This window comes from Trachurus japonicus, chromosome 4, assembly GCF_045865225.1.
Source record: "Trachurus japonicus isolate A0001 chromosome 4, Traja_1.0".
In the NCBI taxonomy this organism is placed as follows: Eukaryota; Metazoa; Chordata; class Actinopteri; order Carangiformes; family Carangidae; genus Trachurus; species Trachurus japonicus.
The window spans coordinates 8,664,342-8,687,050 of record NC_140910.1 but is presented as its reverse complement, the minus strand read 5'-3'; the positions used below and the strand labels follow the sequence as shown (position 1 = coordinate 8,687,050).

The window sequence follows — 22,709 nt, the reverse complement described above, 5'->3', positions numbered from 1 at the left end:
GTTTGCACAGATTAGTTTATTTATTAACATATATTTTTGGTTAACACGGCACACGTGTGCCTTCACCAAATCAATGCTAATTTACAGCAGCTGTTGTTGGTGTTGTTTGATCGAACTGCTCTCCTTATTGAAGTATCCATTTATAATGCACACAACATGGCACACATTTTAACTTATCATAGCAAGATATTGAAGTGAAGGCTCTACACAAATGATTGAGAGTTGTGAGTGTTAAAAATTTCACGTGAACAGTACTGTAGAATAAGGGGTCTTTAAAAAGACCAAGGAGTAAACATGACAAATGTAGAAAAAGGAGCAATCTGCCTGACAAGACAGTGATGAACAATTGTTTTTCTTTTTTCAGAAACACAAATCTTTATTTTCAATATGACACTAAAATGCAAGCTATTAGGGCCGATAGTATTTTCTTTAAGAAATTTCAGTCACCTATAATGTTTTTTTTTTTTAACTCTCATTCTTTTCTAGGACTTTCAAAGCGGCACCAATTAAACAGTCAAACATAGAAAAATATCAGCATGCATAACAGCCCGTTTGTTAAGAAACAGTCCACTGAGAGCATGATGTGGAATGCCAATAAGCTGCTGCAAAGTCCAGACTTCTGCAGAGTCCAGGATAAAGATGTGTCATGAGGAGACAGAATATCATTATAAATTATAATAAATTAAGACAAAGTCAATGTGAATATGTTCAAAGTTCAAAAAGAGGGTGTCAACTGTCCAGCAGGCTCTCCTCTGTGCAGTCAGTGATGTGTTTCCAGTTCCACAATGGTCCACTCCCCCTGTGGAGATGCAGCGTCTTCTGGGGAGAAGCTGGTCACAGTGATGCTGGTGGAGGAATCCTCCATGGGTGAGATGAGCTCCGCCCAGCGTTTGAAGGTCTCCTTCTCCGGAGACAGGAAAGCCTGGGAGTCCAGGCAGTCACGCGATAGGGACAGCGTCTGCTTGATAAGGTACTGGGCCAGGTTAAGCTCCTCAGGCACGGGGTTAATGACACCGAGACTGGACTCATGGTCTGAGAGGAGCTGCTTGAGCAGACTCCAGTCCCGCTCTGCAAAGTAACTGCTTTTCTCATCATCTCCTCTTTGCTTTTCTTCCCCTGCTTGCAGTTTTACATTCCTGTCCTTGTCCAAGCAGTGCTCAAAGGCTTCTCCCACATCCATCTCGTAAATGGGAGAGAGGGCTTTGGATGGTCGGCGGTCATGTTTGCAGGTTTGATCCAATCTGTCACAACCATTGTCCCCTAAAAACAATTGACAATACTGCAAAATGACAAACTGATTCAATTCTCCACAGATCTTTTTTTCTTCTTCATAATTTCATTTCAGAGACTAGTCACTGCCTTCTACAGTCAAACAGTGATTACTGAACGTTTACCCTTAATGCAACTGTGTCCTTCAGAACATATTCCATAGTGAAGTCAGGTGAGGAAAGCAGTGAATTGGTCAGTGGTAACTGCTGTCGGTTAATACCAATATAATTTGGCTCGTAACTCACCAACCCCTTCAAATATGGATGGACAGTTGCTTTAAAGGTAATGCACAGACGATGCTTTTCTGAATGCATCTCTTTATCCACCTGTTCAAACAAAGTAAGCCATACATTGTCGGCACCAGTGAAATTTGCATTTGTTGTTGAGTTAACAATGATATGTTTTTGAGATTTCGGTGCAGTTCTTTGAAGGGGCAGGCCTAATGAACAGTACTATCAACAAACCTAAATGTAGGCAACAGTGCTTCACTTAGTAGCACAAAAGATGGCACACCACCAAGTTCTGTTTGACATTCTCTGTTTTCTATTTCTAAAATGGCAAAGGATGAAATAACTGATGCCTGTTTGGTGCTGAAAACAAAATGGTTTACATGTTTGCATCGGGATAGACCCTCAGTAATGGTGCAGCAGGGTTTCTTTTTCTGAGTGTGATAGTGAAAAAAGAGAGACATGGCAGAGCTGTAACAGCTGCTCTAGAGACACATCACATACTGTACATAGGAGGCTACTGACACTACACAAAAGCCTACTGAACCAAAGCTTACAACAAAACATTTCTTAAAAAGTGGACATCTATGTTTCTAGACACAAGTCTACTGGGTATGACAAAAGGTAATGGGACGTAGAAAAAAAAAACACAAAAAAAATAATGGATGGCATAGCAGGATGAAAAATAAATTTTAATAGTAGCATGCATGTGTGCAGTGCAAAAATTAAAATCAAAAACCCCCAAACTCAAGAACAGGTACATTCTCAAAATTGAAAAAGAAAAACAGCAAGGAGATGCAAGGGAAAAGTTTCCAAGTATAACACACTTTTTTGAGAAGCAGTGGCAGTTTTGTAATGGACCTTTATGTCAGGTAGTCACTATCCATAAATTTGATTGTAATGTAAATTTCCCTTTAACACAATTTTAAAGGTGCTACATATAGTGTTTGAGTATAACAAATCTTTTAAAATGAATTGTGAGATGTTGATATAATTACTGTTAACAAGAAAGACCATCGCCGAGAAGCCAGGTGATGCTACGCTGCGTTTGACATTGTGAACCACAAGGTCAACATTTATTTGTGCTTGATGGCACAAAAGAGATCATGAGGCAAGAAGTTTGTGTTTCTCAAAATGGCAAAGGTGTAGTGAATGAAAAGCCAAACACATTCATCCCTTTACAATAATGCAAAGCAAAAAGAAACAAGCGCAGTAAAGAAGAGACACCGTCTGAGCATCCTATGAGACAAGAAGTGCTGGGATTCCTGCATACAGTGTTCTAAGTTTCAAGAAACACAAGCTTCAATCAATCAATATCACCATCAATAGTGATATGATATCAAATTATCTCAACAATAGTCTAACTGTAACTGTAATTACACCAACAAATCACTGATAATTTAACGATGATATGTCGACGTCGAACTGTTTTATATATATAGTACCTTTAACTATGTCAAATTATCTATGGCTTAAAGAGGCCAGACTGTTCCACTGCATAAAAGAAATGACAAAAATAATCAAAAAATCTTATTCTTATGTACATAAAAGTGCATTGGTGTAACTATGTCACATGCCTTGTCACAAGGCAGATTCTTTTTGGACAAATACAATTCTATGATCAGTCTTAACGGATGTACACTGATGTCCCCCTTCTTTTTTTTTGTGTAAACTGAGTCACCACGGCCTAAATGCCTGTCTAAAGGTAGTTCAGTTGTTTAAACCTTACAGTTTAGATTAGTTGTTTTGATGAAGACAATCTCCATCTTTGAAAAGGATATTGAAGTTGCAAATTCAAATTTACAACAGCTACACAATCCATGGGTTGAGATGAGAGGAAGCGTTCAACTATGGAAATATGATGACCACTAATTTATTTGAATTTGAACATGTATTTATAACTAGTTACTAAACTAGTACACTCAATAATATCCTTTTTCTGAAGGAGGGATGGGTATATGTTGGGCATAGGTAAGGTCTAGGAGTCAGAGCAGAGGTAAATGAATCTTGCAGGGGAATACTATACCTTCACTACTGGAGTTTGGGGAGATAAAATGGGTTTAGATTTGGGGTCTAGGAATCATCCGTAGATTATACATTACCTGCTGGAGACTGTGCAGCATGTACAGGAGAGTCCCCTGTCAGAGGCTCATTTAAGTCTAGATGTAAATCAGCTTTCTTGCTTTCTGAGGCATTGGTGTGAGCTTTGCGCAGCCCTCCGTTGTATTGTTCGGTGTGCCGCAGATCCAGGTGGCATGGGCGCTCCTGAGGGGGGAGGTCTCTGGGGTCAGCGTCCACGGCGGAGAGGCTGGACTTCATCCCGTCCTCCTGAATGTGATTACTCTCCTCCAGCACGGGCTCCTGGATCTCCGTCAGGAACACAGAGGATTTTTCTTCATGTTCCTCCTCGTGTTTTTTGTGCTTCACGCCTTCATCTTCAAGACGGCAGGGCAGGTGGTTCTGTTGGTCGCAGTCGGACTGAGGAGCCTTGGGGTCAGACTCGAAGACGTCGCAGGGAGTGGCGACATCGTCGGGCTGTTGAGGTGGGGTCTGGACGCCACCTTCCTCCGAGCCCAGCTCCTCACACTCGTCGACAGACAGTAGCACCGACCGACGGAAGTTAGATGTCTGCTGGTAGTCGGGCTGGTCATTCTCCTGGTCCACGCCGTCGTCGTCAAATGCGAGGTTGACAATCCCCTGGTAGTGTGGCGAGGGCTCAGTGGGTGGCGGTGGAGCCTGGCCTGGAATCACCTCAACTTCTGACCTCTCGTCCTCCGTCTCCTCTTCGTTGTCGTCCTCCTCTTCCTCCTCGGAGGAGAACAGCTGGTGGTCGGGGACGCTTTTCACGGTGACGGTGGCCTCGATCTCCGAGTGATCCTCCTCCACGTGGACCTCGTCTCTTTGCAACCAGGAGCGGGGGCGTCGTCTTACTCCCTCCTCCTCGCTGGTGGTCTCCGCTTCTCTCCCACGCAGCCGCACCTCCACCCTCAACCCGGCCCCACTTTCGTACATCTTTAATTCTTCCGGGGTGCTCGTGTCGCTGCTGCTGCGACCCAAAAAGTCGTGACAGCGCATGGTGCCGCACTTGGAGACGCCTCTGTCGTTGGAGCAGTCGTCGTCCTGCGAGCCCCCCGCGTCGTAGTCCTCTGAGCGGGGCTTGATGTCGTCGGAGGAGGTGGTGTGCGTGCTGCCGGTCTCAGATTCTGGGCTGACTTGATGGTGGATACCGCTCCAGGAGTCCTCCAAGGGGGTGTGAGTGCTTCCCACGCTGCAGGGGGTCTCTATGGGGGGTTCGGTGTCTCTGTGGGAGTTTGGCGAGCCCACGTCGTGAACTTGCCCTGCGCTGGTGCGAGCGGAGATGACACCGCTTGGGGATTGTTTGGCTTTGCTCCCTTCAGTCTGTTTGCAAGCGTTAGCAGATTTAACACGAGGGACGTTGTTAGCTGCCGATGTAACACTGGTCTCCTCTCCTCCACCATTAGTGTTTCCAGGCTGTGTTTCCGCCGTCTGGAGACTCTGCTTAGAGTCTAGCTGAAGGCTTAGTGAATCCCCTCCACCCTGGCTGGTTGACTGTGTAGTGTGTGCTGCAGGCTGGTCTGGGGCTACTAGCTCTATACTATCTTTATCCACTGCCACATGACCAGTGTTTTCAGCTGGGACAGTTTTACAGTCTGAATTTGCTGCCTCTTTTCCTTTAGATCCAGATTTCTTGGTGGCAGCAGCACTAGAGGTTTTGGACGCTCCTCCCGACTTGGGTGACGCTTTCTCAGTAGGTAGTTCAGTAGCACTTTTTGGCTTTGATGAGGACTTGGCAGCTACAACTGAGGATTGTTTGGAGGGGGCTGAAGAGGTTGATTTTGCTGGTTTAGCACTGGGCTTAGTTGAAGATCCAGTGGCTGAAGCAGGTTTTGTGATCTTTTTAGGAGTCTCACTGCCTGCTTTGTGTGCTGTGGAGGATTTCAACCCTTCCTTGCCGTCTTCTTTCCTGGGTGACGCTGGCTTTTTCACAGAGGACCCATGCTTGGAGGCTGAATCAAAGACAGAGCAGAGCATGACAGTAAGACTTTGCCAGAGTACACACAGACAGACATTTGAATCAGGAGGACTTTCAACATCTCACCATGATGGTCTGGTGTGCCTCTTCCTTTGGTGTCTGTTCTTGCTGCTGTCGCCGCAGCAGGCGCTTTCTCTGCTGCACCTGTCTTGACTTTGCCACTTGATTTACTGGTAGGACTGTGATTAGTGAAAGAGAAGGACAGAGCCATAAACAACACTGTATCCACAAATGTTTTTACCACAACATCCTGACTAATTAATACCTCATGCTCACATCATCATAAAAATATTTATGAGGAGCTGAGGGTGGAGTAAATCATGAATTAATATTTAACACCAGTTGGGGGCAGCAAAGTTTTTTCTCCCATTTTGTCAAGGACAAGACTCTGAGACATGGACTGATTACCAATGCAAAGAATTTCAAGTTGTCGCTGGTGTCTTTGTAAAGGATATTCTTCCCTGTTTTTTACTGGATCTGACCTCAGAAAAACAAAAAAAGAAAGCATCTTTTGACAGTTTGAGATTCATCAACCTCGGACACACTCATTGATGATATAAGTTATGTTTAAAAAAAAAAAAACATGTACAAATTATTAGCCTCATGACCTAAATTTATGCTAGAGGTGAGTTCACTGCCAACGCCCCTCCCAGCACATCTACATTTTGAATTGAACAGTTTACCTCAGTAGACTGGAGTAGTACATAAATCCAGGACAATAAAAATTTGTATACTGAATTGATGAACTGTTATGTATAGTATGTTTCAGTGCAAAGATGCAACCAAGACTTTATTTTGATTTATTAGGCTGTCAGCTGTTTATTGGCTAACTCATATAGCTGCTTTCCAGGGAGTCTGGTGAAAATATTAATAGGCTGGCAGGGCAGATGGAGTTTGGATGATGCTGATTGTGAAACGGGTATTTTTAAAATCTTTGAAGGACAGATAAGAGGCTTGTCAGAAAATTCTACACAGCTGCTTTTATCCTCCTGTCAGCCTGTGGCCTAAAAAACACAACTAGGTGACAGTGTGCTGCAGGATCCCTCTAATCTTCCCTCCAGTTATATTACTGAACATACAGTCTTATATACCGCATATTTGTTTTGTTGGATGCTTTAAGCTCTCTCTTATGGTGTCGGGGTGGCTCAACTGATTCTCTTATTTCAGTGGAGGTGCTGCACCCAGAATTTAAATACATTTAACAATTTGGTCTGACAACAGAAACTGTTAAAAAATCAGCTGTTCTATTATACTCTCCGAATAGCAGACAGATTTAGAGTGGTAAGAAAAACAGAGTTCATAATGTTCTGGATCAGATATATTTCAACCAAACAGCTTGCAGAATTGCTGAACCTCCCACAATTCAGCTAGAGTTACATATTTCTCTGGCGTTCAGCGATAGGATGGAACGTAACGTGACTCCATCTTCAGAGAACGTCCAAGGGGAAATTGACAAGCGTACAGATTAATCTCTTAAAATGTTACAGTGGGAGATCATACTGACACACAATGACACAAAGAGCTCACCTGCTGGTTTTTGCTGCATCTGATTTTTGAGAGGGTTTGGCCAGTGGGGACTTGGTCACTGCCTTAGCCTGGTGTTTGGGCTTTGCACCTAAAACACAGAACATGAACCAAATGTACAACTCAGCACGGAGCATTGAGCACAAACAACCTGCCCTTTACATAAGTTCCTCACATGTAACCCTCGATCGACTGAAGAACACACCAAAAAACCTTCAGGGTATTAGCACAGATACAGATGCATTAAGGAACACATTTTTAAGATAAGGATATACAAGCATTATTAGATCTTGGCCCAAGCATGCTATGTTCGTATTGGCTCAAATTGTATAATAGCTATTGGCCAGGTCTGAACCCCCAGTGCTTGCTAGGGGACAACAACAGTACATTTACACATACTGTATATTCCTCAGATATTGAAACGTATTATCGAATGACAAGGCATTTTTCAATCCCTAATAGTGTTAAAGCAATTCTGTCATTCTGTTCATAAAGAATCAAAGTTCCCCACCCTTTTTAAGGTCACAGGTATTCATACTGCACTGTGTATGAGCTCACATCACAGACATATACTGAGTCTCTTTCAGGGTGGGGTACAGGGATCCATGCTGTGCTTGTACCAGCAGGACAGACAGCTGAGGCCCACTTAAGCCGTGAACACTGCTATGAGATGGGATTACTCGGCCTCCCCAAAACAAACCACACCACTGAGGTTCAAAGCAATCGGTCACACCCCCCTCGTGTGACAGCTGTATAGAGCTATGACCTCTGTCGTTAGTTTGATGCCAGCAGGCTGTCGAGGACGGCCTAATGTGCTTTGTTTCCTGAATGATTAACATTGAGAAGTGGCACTTCCCTTGTTTTCCAAAAAAAAATCCCTCTTGGCCACAACACAAGATTCATCATATTAATTAGTGCGTGACATTTAAGTGAGCTTATTCATCAATCATGTTGGTGGGGCAATAAAGTGTTGAAACTTGAATCTAGTCTGCAGGTCCTTCCAAATTTTCAGCTACAGTATTATGTCCTGGGTTGACTCACAGACACTTGAGCTTGGCTGCAGTGATCTACTACATTGTAATTGGCATTGGCGAGGAAATGTAAAGAAGTCAATAAAGGGTGTAAACCTGGAATAGAGTGGGTGTCATTGCGAGGGCTGCTGGCACCGTTCTCTGGCGAGGTGTTGCCTGATGTGGAAGAGGCGAAGGGCTGAGCTTGGGTGGTGCCAGCGGCGCTCTTCTGAGCCTTTGTCGCCACTGTTTGCCTTGCAGACGTGCAGCTAGGGGGGGAGGTTTTAGGCCTTGCACCTGGGTTTGGCTTCTTTTCTTGGTCTTTAGCCCCATGAGAGCTTCTGAGACCGTTGGCACTGGCTACGTCACGTCGGGCCCCCGCAGTCCCAGTGCCATTGACGACTGGCGCGGCAGCTGAGGCCGTCTTTCCTTTGGCGGCGACACTGCGATCTCCTGGCTTCTTCACGTTTTTTGCCTTTGAGGTCTGACCATCTCCTGGTTTGTTAGCTGTCCCCAGTCCATCAGACTTCATGGCTGATGTTGCACTTCGAGAGGAAGAAGTTGTGTGTTCAGACACCCTCTGGGTCCTTTGCACAGGAGGACTCTCAGGTGCAGATGAAGGGCATTTTACAGCCCTTTGCTGTGAGAAAAAATGTCCATATTACTTTCATAATAATCAGCAAATAATCTGAGTTGATTAAATAAACCCTGTATTGTGTTTTCCCGTCAAACAATGAAACAATTACATCTGTAATTTTATCTTAAAGATCCAGCACAAAAAACGCTAAAGAGGCAAAGCTCCTGTTCTGATTCTATCAAACCACTTCCTGAGAGATCTGTAGCAGCTCCACTGCTCTCAGTCGCTCATGCCTCACATGTTGGCAATCCCTATCTGGATCACCCCAGCTAGGCTTATCTTAGCTATACATCTGTTTAGAGAGGCCCTGCTGTTCATTTCATACCGTATCTCTTTGCTGCAAGGGTGCGGCATTTATGACATATGGCATCTGCTGGCCATGACCTGTAATCACTGACAGGGATTACACAAACTTACATGGATTTCTCCGAGCTGAAACATGCAAGTTCACAGCATCAGCACAGTAAAAGTTTAATTCAAGTTCTGAATAACAAATAACACTGAATGGTTTCACGGTTTTGATCCAAAAAGACAACTTTAAATAACAGGCCAGATTGTTGAATTGTATTTACCTGTGAGCTTGTGAACACTGGCTTTTTGCCAAGTCTCCTATTGTCTCCTTTATCAATGGCTTCTGTGAAAATAAAATAAAAAGCAAGATAAATTACAAATTAGTCCATTTGAATCTCGCCTGTAAAACAGATTATTTACATCGGAGCATAAAAAAGGGGCCGCACCAGTTTTTACTGCTCAGGTCCGTCATTATCTGTGCTAGAGGAGCCATTCTTTTCATTCACAAATCCCTGTTTCCACACCCTGTGTTTACTCTTTGACCATAAGGACACAGACATTAAATCAATGGACTGAAAAGTCGGCCATGTCTGGTAAACACTACCTCAAACAAAGCAAAATCATTTCTATACCTCAAGTACCGCTATAAACAATTTCAGGGCTCAATGCTTTGTCATACATGAACAAAAATAGGCAGGAAAATTAACTCAATTTTCAAAAGTGCATTTGTTATGTCTGCATACGAGACCTGGAATCCGATTACACGGACAAGAAATGGACCAGCAATAAGCACAGACTGATACCAGCTGAATAAATTATTCATGCAGTGCATTTCAACACATTACTCACCCCAATAGTGAGGAAGCAGCATATTATTTGTTTTTTTATGGATGCTTCTAATCATGTGAGGATCCTCAGAGGTATAAATCCACCCTTTCACTTCCACCCATTAAAAACAAGCATGGCGCATTTACCCTGTTAGCCCAGGACAGTTTGGAAAAAAACAAACAATCGAGCTAAATTGTGCAAGAGCAGCACTGACCAAACAATAAATGAGTTGGCAGAGAGAAGCCAGTAAGCGTTAAATCAGCCAACAGCATATGTTCCTTGGGCTTTGGTTCACCTCTAATGATGCAGAGCTACAGCTTCAACGCTAGGCTGGGTTAGGGGGGAGAAAAAAAACAAAAAAACTCCACATATACATCCACACACAGACACTGCAGAGCAAAATGTCCTGTATGTGACTGGGAAAAGAGAGCATAAAAATATCCTTCCTTACCTGCCAGTATCCTCTCTCTGTGTTTGGACGACAGAGTCTCCCATCCCTGCGTGTGGCGGACCGCGTAAAAGGTCTGAAGCAGGAAGGTCCACAGCCGACCACGTAGCGTACAAATCTCTTGTCTGAACGGCTGGCGCGAGCACAGAGGAGAGAGAGAGGGAGAGGAGAAGAATGGAAAGGGGTGCGCTACAGCACAGGCGAATCAGCAGCTGCTTGAAGGACCTTTCACCATGGCAACAAATTCCCCTCCCTCCCTCCCTCCCTCCCGCTCTCTGTCCCTCCCTCCCCCTCTGCCGCTGTTGCAGAATCCACTTGAGCTCCCTTGAGCGAAGTCAGTGATGTCAGCAGCCGATGCCCATACTCCTGTTTCCACGCCTGATTATAAAAACAGGGCTGGAAGGTAGGGAGGAGCCGTCGACCTCCCTTCGCCGCACGGACCGCACACGCCCCTCACCAGCAGATGCACAGCCAGATTAGTGAAGGCCACTGGCACACGTCACAGTCTCCCTCAGCCTAATCCATTCTGCCATACAGTACAGTATTTACAAAGGTTATGCGCTTTAACTCGTGCAGCCAGGTCACTTTCTCCTGGAAGTCAGCTCACAGGCTTAGCACGCCTGTTCACACAATTGATTCTGCTTAGTCTGTATTCCTTCAACTGAGATATTTTAGGGATAAAACTACGAAGACACCGAAACAGTTTATAAGTCTGGATTTCTATACTTCCTCCTTTTTCCAGCCTAGATGCACCCATTTGTTGATACTAAAATAAGTGTCACTTTCAATTTTAAAGGCTAAATTACATCTTTAAACTGTGAGGTCCTGTATGTTTTTACAAACAAATGCTCAAACAGTGGACTCACGAGGGGCCTATTTTCAGATGTAGATCTGGTGCGAATGAGTATTTACAATGGGGATGAACTAAAAATATATTACAGTGCCCCTGTCCATCATAATGAAGTTACACATTACTCAGAGCACCAGTTCGGCTCACGTACTTGTTTTCATTTTTGCTTGAACAACCCAGCTGACAGTGGAGTTTACTGTATGCTACCCTGCACCCAGAGTACAAGTGTACATCTCATGTAAGTAAAGATTTCTAGGGAAGTCACGCAAAGAAGCCATCTGACGGAGAGCAAACATTTCTAACAGACATTCAAAGCTGCACTCCCACTTGTAGTTAAGTCAGGCTGTACAGCATCTTTCTCTCTCTGTTTTCCAGTGGTTTTAACACACTGTTAAAGCTCCCAAATAAATATCTGCATTTGAGCATTCATTGAAAATGAGAACTCAATAAACTTTCTATATTTTCCCTTCTGACGATTCAACTCAGTCTGAGTTAGTTAGTCCAAACTCCGTCTGCTGAGTAAGACTGAGATGGGGCTGAAACAGTGAACATTTTCTTAATGGCAGATCAAGAACCACCTGGCTCAGTTGTTTTTTCGGTACCTGGATGCAACTTGCATGGCATAATGAATAGGAAATCTACTTTTTGATTGAACTATATACTGTAAAATGCCCTCTTACAGATTGTTGTTATCCTTTGTCTAATGTGATCCAATCAGAAGTGGTTTGCTCTTAGTTCAGGTGTGAATGCACCCTAGATGCACTGAGAGAACACATCAGCTACCACAAACACCTGTCTGTCACAGCTGGATTAGCTAAAAGAGACAACTCTTACCTCTTTATTTGCATATAAAGCAAGGAACTGAGATCATATTATCCCTCGAGACGCATATGAAGACACATCTGTGTGCTTAGAGCTGACCACTTGTGATCAGATCACTTGAGATTCATTTTAATACCAGGTCAGAACAGAGCCATAGTACAAAATGGTCAGTGCTGGTCGGTAATCCATTTCACCTCCTCTTGTTTTTCCCTCCTCAGCTCCAGTAGAGAATCCTCCTCCATGTCGTCTCCACACAGATAGTTCACAGCAGCGAAGAGCTCACAGCAGTTGTCCACAGTCACCCTCTCCCTGATGGCTGAACACAGCTTCTTCAACAGCGTGGGCTCTCGGGTAAACTCTTCTCTCTGCAACCGAGTCAGACACTTTAGAACCCGCACGCAAACGTATGCAGATGGAGAACGCGTTGTCGGCACAGCGGACACACGGGCCTTACCCTGCGGAGCTCGTGGAAGGCCTGCGTCAGGGTGACTCTGGGAAGGTGCTGGACGATGACGCGCAGGCTCTCCTCCTGTAACTCTGTGGCCAGACTTCTCACCTGTTGAGCCCACTTGACCTCTGGGAGACTGCCAAGCAACTGCTCGGTGCCACAGAGCATGGTCACTGCGTTCTGCACGGTCTGAATGGAAACATCTATCAGCTACAGACACTTTTCTTAGTGAGATCACAAATTAAAAGTCATATTACACTCAGTCCCTCGTGAAACACACTGCTATTCCTGCCTGGCACCTGTTGGTCAGAGGAGGGATTCCCCAAATTGTATAATAGCTCTTGGCCAGCTCTGAACCCCCAGTGCTTGCCAGGGGACAACAACACTACATTTGTCTTGCTTTACTCACAGAATGGACGCCACCTCTTTTGCAGCGATGAAAGACAGACTCGGGACTCATTATCAATTATAAGCCTGAATCCCTCCCCATCTGTCTGCACCGCACATCATACTCCTAAATTAGCCTGTCTTTAATAACTGTGAATTCAATAAAAGGTCATCTTTGATTAGATCATGGTTGAATTTCCTTCCTGTGGAAAAACACTGCAGAACGGGTTGATGATAATTGTGTAATTATGTGAGCACAGTGCGGCTGAAGAACTCACCATTGTCTCAGTGACAGCATTTAGACAGGCCCTTTGCAGCTCGGGGGACAAGAGGGAAAAGTTTCTCTCGCACCACGTCTTCACAAAATGTTCAGAAACCCACCTGAGAATACAGACACACACACGTTGTCGAGTAACAGGACAGTTCCATTTCTGTGCAATTAGACTGTTTTCACTAGTCAGACAAAACCCTGGCTGGCAGCCCTTTTTCTATGTCTCTTCTTTAACCTTGAGGACACTCAGCCCTCTGAGGCTTCACGCAGCGGTCAGCAGAGCTCTGCTTGAGGGAACAACACAACGAGTAGGGATGAGAAGGTCAGTAACGCACCGCTGCACAGGGCTGCGCCGCTTGGTTCACCGTCACACTCGCGTGACTCATCAAACTCAACGGAGACAACATGGCAACGCCACATCTCCCCCCCCACCTCACACTCACACTCCCACTTCAAACCACCAGAACCATCTCACAGCCTCACTCACCACATCCTCTCCCCCTGACCTACATTCACACACTTCTTGCCAGCTCACTGCAGTGAGTGAGAGCAGAGAGAGCTTGCAGTGGTACCAGCTACAAGAGGAGTCAAAGCCATAGATACTGTGTGTGTGTGTGTGTGTGTGTGTGTGTGTGTGTGTGTGTGTGTGTGTGTGTGTGTGTGTGTGTGTGTGTGTGTGTGTGTGTGTGTGTGTGCGCATACATGAATTAAAAGGAATGTGATGAAAGATGTGCAGCATACTAAACTGCCAACACATGCAGAATATAGATTTCCACTTAATTCTGATACAAGAGCACAATCAAGCGTCTCGGAGCACTGCAATGCAACGCACTTATGTCTATGAATATCTTTCACTACGCAGCGAGAAATTCCTTAACCTTGAGGAATGGCATCTCGATTGAAGAAATGACCCTAACCCTGCCTCCCATAAATTCTTTTGTCCTTCCTGAAGTGTAAATATTGATCACGTTTTACTCAAATGTGCAGTGTTCAGAATCGCATTAAAGCTATCTGCATTTTAACCCTAACCTTTAGCCATTTCACACATGCTTTCATGCAAGCATGAACCCACGTGCTGGTTGCCCAGTAACAAGATGCTAATGCAACAAGAGAGGCGACAGGTTGGAAAACATTGCAATTTTTTTTTATCACACAGGTAATTTTTGAAATCAGTTCTCAAGGATCGTTAATTAGAATGCAATTAGGTTTCTAAATATTCACCTTTTTAAGTTAATGAGCTTTTTTGCGCCGTAACCTTTCCAGGATTTCAAAGAGTGGGAGTCGTGTTAAATGACAGCATATATAGAAATGCAAATTGCAGGCACTCACCTCTTGCAGAGCATGTGGAGGTTTTGAAGGCCGATGGCGTGTGTGAGGGACAGGCACTCGAGAACGGTTCTCTGGACTCCATCAACCGGCTGAAATCATGAAGAAAAGACAAACAATGCAAACAATTTATATTCACAAAGTGATTTGATCCACTGAGTGATCTGTGAGGTGCAGGGCCTCATAAAGGGACTTGCTAACTGGCACATGGTCCTGTGAGAGAGGGATGTAAAGGGAACATTTGAGAGGAATGAAACATCATCTCTGTTGACACTGTGCATGCAGGCAGAGTACAAAATCAGCAAAGCGTAAAGCAAAAGGAGTAACGCGGGGATTTGTTGGTTTCTGGTGCAATATTGACACTTAAGGACAGATTTACAAAGACTTTCTGTGCTGTTTGTTCACTGTGTGATGCTTCAAACACAAACCTGATATATCAAACAGACATGACAGAAAAGAGTCGCAGTTTCTTTCAAGCCCTCTATATCCATCATCCACGGAGGCATTCACTAGATTTATTTCTGTGGAACTGACCTTGGGGAAGAAGCGGCAGTAGTCTCGAGTCAGAACCATCTCCACTACGTCCTTTAGCCCCTCCAAACCCAACATGTCCGCTGCCAGCACCACCTGACTGTGGGACGTGAGACACCCAATGCAGGTCAGTTTGTTTTTCAAGGACTGCATTCTCATTCTGGACAAGGTGTACATGTATTCACACACACACGGTACCTGGCGCTGGCTCCAGCAGGTAGATCTACAATGGCACCATACATGTACTGCAGCAGGATCTCCATCTCATCTGGCCCTAAACTGAAAAGGTAAATACATTCTATTTATTTACAACCCGTATTTTACAGGTTAATGTGCAGAAGTGTCGCCTCTCACAACTTAAAGGGATAGATCAACATTTTGCAGGGCTCCAGAGTGCGACCATCGACTGGTGCGACTAATAATTTTTCTTGGTCGCAATGGTGCACCTGATGCTGCCTTGGTGAAAACATACATATTTATTTCACAAGCACATCATCTCTCTGTGTTCCTCAGTGACCGAACTCACACTCACGGTAGGATCAGGGGCCGTCTGTGTGATCTGGAGAATCACAGAATGGCCGGTAGTCCAGGACGGCCGACGGCCGGCAGCCGCCATGCAGTCACCCTGAGAGCTAAGTTTGTCTGTGATCTACCTGCTGACCCTTAGAAAAGCCACTCATGATCATTTAGTTATGCTTGCAGAGGCCTATGGTTGAGCTTGTGTGCGATGTTTATCCCCATATTGATTAATTGGGTTGGTCGGACAGGACCGGCCCGTTGAGAACTCACATGTAGCAGCTATACAGATCCATGCACATCTGGGAGCTCAAAAGAACAGACAAGTAGAAGCACTTTAAACACTTTATTTTTCTTTTTATGTATAATTGTGCTTCAGATAAAGACAAGCATTTCTCTAGACCTTATTCTTGTTTAAAAATCATTCACATAAAATGAGAGTTATGGAGAGCAATAAAAAGGTGACCTTATGGTATTAAAGGCAACAGTGAAAAATCTGGAGCCCTGTTTTGGCAAATTTCCCTATTCCCATAATCCCTATAGTCATAGGAGTAGGTTCATTACCTTAAAGTATCAATGCATGTTGTTTTGAGATCAGCGGGGCAGAGACGTGAGCTGCTCAGCGAACACAATGGAGGTGAACGGTACAACATCCCCTGTCCCTCAAAAAATTGACCTCAAAAACAACCAGGGTTCCCACTCTTTTCGCAAAATCATTTTCCAGGACATTTTCACCTGCTACAGTATGACAGACTTGTGAGGCCTCATACATGGTGACACTATCAACCCAAAGTTTCTAGTTTTCTAGTTTAGGCACTTCTTTGGAAAAGAAATCCTTTTCCAGACTCCCGTCTGAAGAAGTCAAACAGAGCTCTGGTAGCTGTCACGATGTGATGAATAATTTTCCAGGGCAACTCAAGCTTTTCCAGGACTTTGTTTCCATGTGTTTTCCATGACTGGAAACCATTTTCCAGGTTTTCTAGGACGCATGGGAACCCTGATAACTCCGTCTTGTAATGTTACATTATCACAGCGTGGTGAATGTGCAGGTCACAACTTCTCCACGAGAGCGTTTTGGAGTTGTTGGATTGTATATTTCATGAGTTTTGAGGGACAGGGGATGTTGTACCATTCACCTCCATTGTGTTCACTGAGCACCTCGCATATCTGCCCCGCGGATCTCAAAACAACATGCACTGATAATAAAAGGTAATGAACCTACTCCAATGACTATAGGGATCGTGGCAATAGGTGAATTTGCCAAAATGTTGAAATATCCCTTTAATATTGTTAATGTGAAGCCAGGCAAACGGTACTCGTGACTTAATCTTTGTATATTTCCTGTGAGGGCTGGAAACACCACTCATATTGCTGTAAATAAAATCCATGTATCACACAGCACCAAGTCCACGTGACTGCAGCCTGAGGGCCACTTCACAGCCCCCCCCCCCCGCACGTCAGCATGGGTTTGACAGCCTCGTCTTCCCCCGTTACCCTCAGATCAGTAAAACCCAGGCGAGTGACACATCTCTCCCCGGAGGAAAAAAAATGGGCTTCATTTGCTCTGAAAGGAGACTACGGGTGGTAGTGGGGGTGGGGGGGTGGGGGCTCTTCAGCAGGCAGGGGATGAGTAGACATTTATGTGCCTCCTGGTTTGTTAGACATCTGAGTGAGGGATTTGAGATTCCACGAGCAGTGGGTGCCAAAGCGTGTGTGTGTGTGTGTTTGTATGGGAGGTGAAACTTCATACTGCACACAGCCACCTCTGTTGCAAGCCATGAATATTTAATGCAATATATGCGGTAATTCAGCTGTATTGTAGGACTGTTGTAATGCAGGATTGTTAGACCAGGGGTATTGCTGATCCCTGTAAATCTGCTGCTGGATGATACTGATGCATTGGTCTTACCCTTGCAGAGTGATGCACTGTCTGGAGCTCTCCATCCAGCTCCCGCTCAGCATGGCTCGGAAGTACTGAGATCGTGCGCACAGGATTGCCCTAGAAACCCAATAAAGCAGGCAGTCGCATGTCAGATCCACCCACTGTTTTAATATTTCACATCATCTGTCGAGGGCTGTGTGTACTTAAGTGGCTTTCAAATGACAAGCGGGAAGACAAAAGATTATTATGTTTATGTTCTCTAGTCTCTGAGGATCACGTTTTTATTCTCCATGGACTGATTGGTACTGTCAGTGATATGGAAATACAAACCCAAGACGTTGTTTGGGGCACTTAATAAGATATATTAAAGCACAAGTCTGGTGATATTCTGGCAATAAAATGATCCTACAATGACAATGTTATTGTTTGAGCGTAAAGCCTGTAATCTTATTTGGCTGTGCCACAGAGCTCCATTGTTTTCCAAAAAACTATTAAAAGCCCATCATTGACCCACATTGTTGCACTGGATGATATATTCCATCATTACTATAAACATCGCCACTCATATTTTTTTTTTTTGGACTCAGTCCCACACACACTGTCCTGCTGCCACAAATATTCAGAAAATGTGAGTGGTATTAATCCAAATGTGGATTAATATTCTGCTACAAATACCGGTAGTTCCCAACAAATACACCAACCAAAGGTCGCAGCTCAATGTGAGCCGGCCAGTGCATTTCCTTGGACCATAGAGAAAACCTTGTTTAGTTTGGATGCATCCGCTTAGGCTTGTTCCTGTTTACCATTCATCTTTATCTAGCATTCACACTGTCAAATCACAGATGCATCGCTGTGATTTATATACATTACCTGCACTGAAAATAATATAGATGAAAGTTCAACAGTACATAATACATATCCATCTTTAAGGCTCTCATTTCTCAGTAGACTTCCTATCTACCTCTGTCAAATGCTTTCCCAAACATATCTCAGTTCTATTCCACAAATCATCAAGATGGATGTGTTCTCTCAACATTGTAGAATAGCATGTCTGTCAAATTTAGTTTGGATAACTTCAAATGAAATCTACAGAATATGACAGATATAGAGGCTTTTTACTCCATGTCCCTACTTCTTGAGCGATATTCTAAATGTAAATATTGTTTAGGGGGTTTTCTCTGTGTGTTATCTAACTCTATGCATGCATTCTGGCCATGAGATCGACAGTGAAGCAGAGTTGTGGTGTGTCAGTGCTGGGCGGGAACTGCAGCAGCTAACACTGTACTGTCAAACACATCACTGCTGCAGAGGAGCCGAAAAAAAAAAATAGCCCAGCTTCTTCTCTCAGACGAGATTTAGCTGCTGGGCTGCTCCCATGAGCACGAGCTGGGAGAAACCTGTCTCCATGGTAACCAGCTGCTGCTACTACTACCTCTGCATCACTGATTGACCACCCACCACCACCGCTGCTCCACACTGGCTTGAGTCAGTAGCAGATTTGCAACCTCTGTGTTGTTTTACATCTGGTAAATGTGGATGTGATTGTACTGAAGCGAACATGCTGTCACCGCATCTGCTGCTACCTAGGGAGACACTTTGAAGAGAATTTAAAAAACAAACAAAAAGAAAACAGGCTTTTTACTGATACAAGCAGCTGAGACTCCACCATAAAATGGCTCTACCTGTGGCAGGAGAAGACCTGCTCCGCTACTTGGATGGTGATGTCACACTGCTCTCCCCTCTGATACAGATCCAGCAAGTCGGCTCCAAGGCCAGAAGCCGGCTCCACAACAACGGCATCTGGACCAAAGGAAGGTGGAGAGAAGCTTAGAGTCGTCTGAGACAAGACAAAAAAAAATACACAAACCCTTTGGACTCACACATTTGACTTCAAACATGGTCAGATCTCTACGTATGTTGTGAACAAATCATGAACAAACACATTCTTTTATGATTAAAATCACATTTAATCACTCATTAATTGTTCTTTCCATGTTTTCATTAATAAAAAAAATTAAAAATCAGGGGGCGGTGCGTGGCGCAGTGGGTAGAGCGGCCGCCCCATGTAGAGGCTACAGTCCTCGCCGCAGGCGTCCCCGGTTCGAATCCCGCATCGGGCAGACCTTTCCTGCGTGTCATTCCCCCTCTCTCTGCCTCCCCATTTCCTGTCTATCTCTACTGTCATCACTATCAAATAAAGGCAAAAAGCCGAAAAATATATACTTTAAAAAAAAAAAAAAAAATCAGATCTCGGGCCCCTTTAGAAATCTGTCTTGCAAATAAAGACAGATAAAGTCTGGTGTGGTGGAAACACCTGGGGACGACCCATAAGTAGCCCTCTGCAGTTCATTTGAAGATGTAGTGTAGTGCATAGTGCTGGGTACAGTTAATTTTGTGTATACTTATTCCCCCCTTTTTCTTATGTATTATTTGTATTTGCATTATTATTTTATTGTGTATGTATTCTCCAGTTATTAATATTTATTTACTTATGTTGTTGTGTCTTGGTCGTGGTTGGGTGGACATGTGTTCTGCATGGTAAGGGGCAGGAGCATTGAGTCCCAGTGGTTGTATATGTGTTAATATGTTTGGAAGTAAATAAAGATATTGTTGGGACAAAAAAAAAATCAGGCATTTAACTAAGTTAGTGGTGGTAAAATGTACCACAGAATGACTTCAAACAAAGAGAGTGTGCCTGCTGGAGTGGAGACAGGAGCGGTCAGAGCCCAGACCCAGACATGACCCGGGCCGAGCCCCAGCACTCATCACAGACATCCTGAGTGTTTGTTGTTGAACACTAGAACATATGTAGGTCTGATCTGCAGTTCCCTTGAGGTTACTGCTGTAATGGCAGGTTTGACCACTTATTACAACCAAGGGTTGACTTTTTACAACAGCACTGTTGAGAGGGGAGAGTATAAACAGTAACAAAAGCACAGCGGTGTGAATCTGTGTTTCAGTATGGATTTTAATATCACAGTGTGGCAGCGTTTTAACCGGCAACCGACTTCCAGCCACCGTCCTTTGTTCAGGGGTTCGCTGTTGTTGTGACACGCTCCAATAAAAAACCATCACTGCATCTCTTGAATCACAATTAGCATTTTATTTGTGTCCGGTTTGCAGTGTCCACACACAACTTACGATAACTTTATGATTACTAAAAGAAAGGTAAAACGATAAATGAGAGCTGTCTGAAAACATTGTGGCTCTCCTCTGTCTCATCTGAGACACCTGTCCCACTCTCCCCTTTTGTGTCCCCGTCTCCTGGGAGGTGGCTCATCACAATAATCACAATGAATAATCAAACAGTCCAATTAAATCATAAACTTCATCTAAACATCTATGTTCCAGTTCAATAATATTAATGATAATAATAATCAAACTAAATATGTTGTAAAAAATGTCTGTAATACACAGTGTGACCCTGCAGAGCAGCTCTAAAGAAGCAGTGATATGAGCACAGGCAGTAATGCGGCGGTCGCATCGGTGCACCGCCGCTGCTAGATTATGAGCTGTCGGTAAAATATCACACGCTCGTTAATATGATGGCACACAGAGGGGCAGCAGTTAGCACTGTCACCGCACAGGAAGTAGAGCTGGGTCTCTGGCCTCTCTGTGTGGAGTCTGCTTGTTCTCCCTGTGTCTGTGTGGGTCATTCTCCTCTTTCCTCCTACAGTCCAAAGACATGCATGGTAAGTTGACTGGAGACTCAAAATTGCCCATAGGTGTGTTTGTTGGGGAACCACAGCATGTGTTGGAATGTGAAGTACGCAAAAGGATGCCTACTGCATTTTTGCATCCTAAATGTTCTTAGAATACCTCTGTACTATGTGGAATATATCCCAGTAATACAAGAATATTGTAGTTGTCATACCACACTTTTAACATTGATATAAAATCTTTAAATGAATGAATATACTGTGATCTATATCGATATCATTTATGCTTCAAATTATACCATGATATATATTAAAGTTATGGTTGGTAATCCTGTTCAGAAACACTTTTTGTTGTACTGGGTGAAATGGTCCTTCTATCCTGAGTGTAGTCAATACATTATGTATCCAGAAAAAGGAACAAAAATAATCAGACCTCTGTGGCAGCTGCAGGACTGACAAAACTCTGACCAATCCATGCTTTTCGCTCCGAAAAGGAAAAGCCAATCAGATGCCTTCATGTCTAGTTCTGCCTACGCCCAATCAAGCTGCCGTCTTTTCTCCCCCTCTCCCTCCTCTCGCGTGCACGATCAGAGTCTTCACCTACGTACGCGGAAAAGCCACACTCCAGTGGGTGGCAGTGTAGCTCTGGGAATGTGCGTTGGGTGTCTTCACCCGCGTACGCGGAAAGGTGAAGACGTGGCTTCAGAGAGAAGTCTGGGGAAAGGGGCTGGGACTTTTGACTTGTGTGTCTTGAAAATGTGGCCTGATAGAGAATCTCCAACCCTACCTTTAATTAAAACACACATTCAGTCTGAAGCACTGTTAACAGGTCGGCGTATTTAATAAAGACAAAAGAGTGTTGTCTTGAGCTCAGTGCATTTGGCTTTGTTAGCACCCTTTTTCTTGCCACAAAATCTGGTTATTTGTGTGAGTGAAAAGAAATTACATAACTTAACTAAAAATACAAAAAGTTTGTCAAAGCAGAGCTAAATTTCTGAATTATCCATAGTATGGCCAATCTACGATTAGCAGTAACCAGGGATCCAAAGGCGCTTAGCCCCTAAGTGGATTATGGCTGAGATAACATGATGTGAGGAGAAGGGAGGAAGGCAGCTGGACAGACCAGGAGTAAACCCTCCACAGAGAAGCATGTCAGTCTGTTTACCTGAGTCAGTGGAACTTTGAAGATCCACCTGGTCGGGAACAGACAGATTTCCTTCTGGCAGGAAACCCTCCGCGTCTGGGATGATTTCCATGGAGCGCATGCTCTGGTCTGCTGTGTACACCCGCCTGCAGGGAGAGACTCTAAAGGTTAATTAAAACTAGGCTTTTCACACCTTGTTAAATTACAATCTCATTTGATGCACTGTGACTTCACTGACACCGGAGCCAGTAACAGTTTTTACAGCTTAGAATTTTATAAAGTGACTGGCAACCTTATAACATTTCTCTGCCTGTTATTGCACTTCTACCCCATCTCCCATTGCAACGTGCTGTAGCACTGTGGCCTGTTCTGCCAGGGTGCGCTGCTTCTCACTTTGTATGTGTCCATATTTGAATTTTTGCCATGCTCATTGTTAAGGAGGCAAAAGCCTGAGCAGAGCAACCCAAACATCATTTTCCCAGCAGCTTCCTCATGAAACAAGAGATGCCAAAAGCTGCCAAAGCAGCTGGGTGATGTAATCCATCCAATGAGTGCTGTGTCTCCTTCCAGACAGTTTGTGCTCAG

The 22,709-nt window shown here is 44.2% G+C and overlaps 1 protein-coding gene across 3 annotated transcripts in view; it reads right to left on the bottom strand.

Moving 5' to 3' along the window:
• Positions 1 to 349: 349 nt before the first annotated feature.
• btbd8 (BTB domain containing 8) overlaps positions 350 to 22,709 on the bottom strand; it is a 28,085-nt gene continuing 5,725 nt past the window's right edge. For all 3 annotated transcript variants that reach the window (XM_085773772.1, XM_085773773.1, XM_085773774.1), the window contains exons 4-19: positions 22,146 to 22,270; positions 19,004 to 19,121; positions 17,349 to 17,438; positions 15,122 to 15,202; positions 14,927 to 15,023; positions 14,396 to 14,484; positions 13,074 to 13,176; positions 12,415 to 12,597; positions 12,155 to 12,325; positions 10,292 to 10,421; positions 9,294 to 9,355; positions 8,202 to 8,724; positions 7,078 to 7,165; positions 5,617 to 5,729; positions 3,599 to 5,524; positions 350 to 1,260 (exon numbers count right to left, since the gene is read on the bottom strand). In XM_085773772.1, the coding sequence (XP_085629898.1) occupies positions 761 to 1,260; positions 3,599 to 5,524; positions 5,617 to 5,729; positions 7,078 to 7,165; positions 8,202 to 8,724; positions 9,294 to 9,355; positions 10,292 to 10,421; positions 12,155 to 12,325; positions 12,415 to 12,597; positions 13,074 to 13,176; positions 14,396 to 14,484; positions 14,927 to 15,023; positions 15,122 to 15,202; positions 17,349 to 17,438; positions 19,004 to 19,121; positions 22,146 to 22,270 (4,399 nt within the window). In that variant the 3' untranslated portion in view covers positions 350 to 760. The remainder of the gene's footprint in view (positions 1,261 to 3,598; positions 5,525 to 5,616; positions 5,730 to 7,077; positions 7,166 to 8,201; positions 8,725 to 9,293; positions 9,356 to 10,291; positions 10,422 to 12,154; positions 12,326 to 12,414; positions 12,598 to 13,073; positions 13,177 to 14,395; positions 14,485 to 14,926; positions 15,024 to 15,121; positions 15,203 to 17,348; positions 17,439 to 19,003; positions 19,122 to 22,145; positions 22,271 to 22,709) is intronic.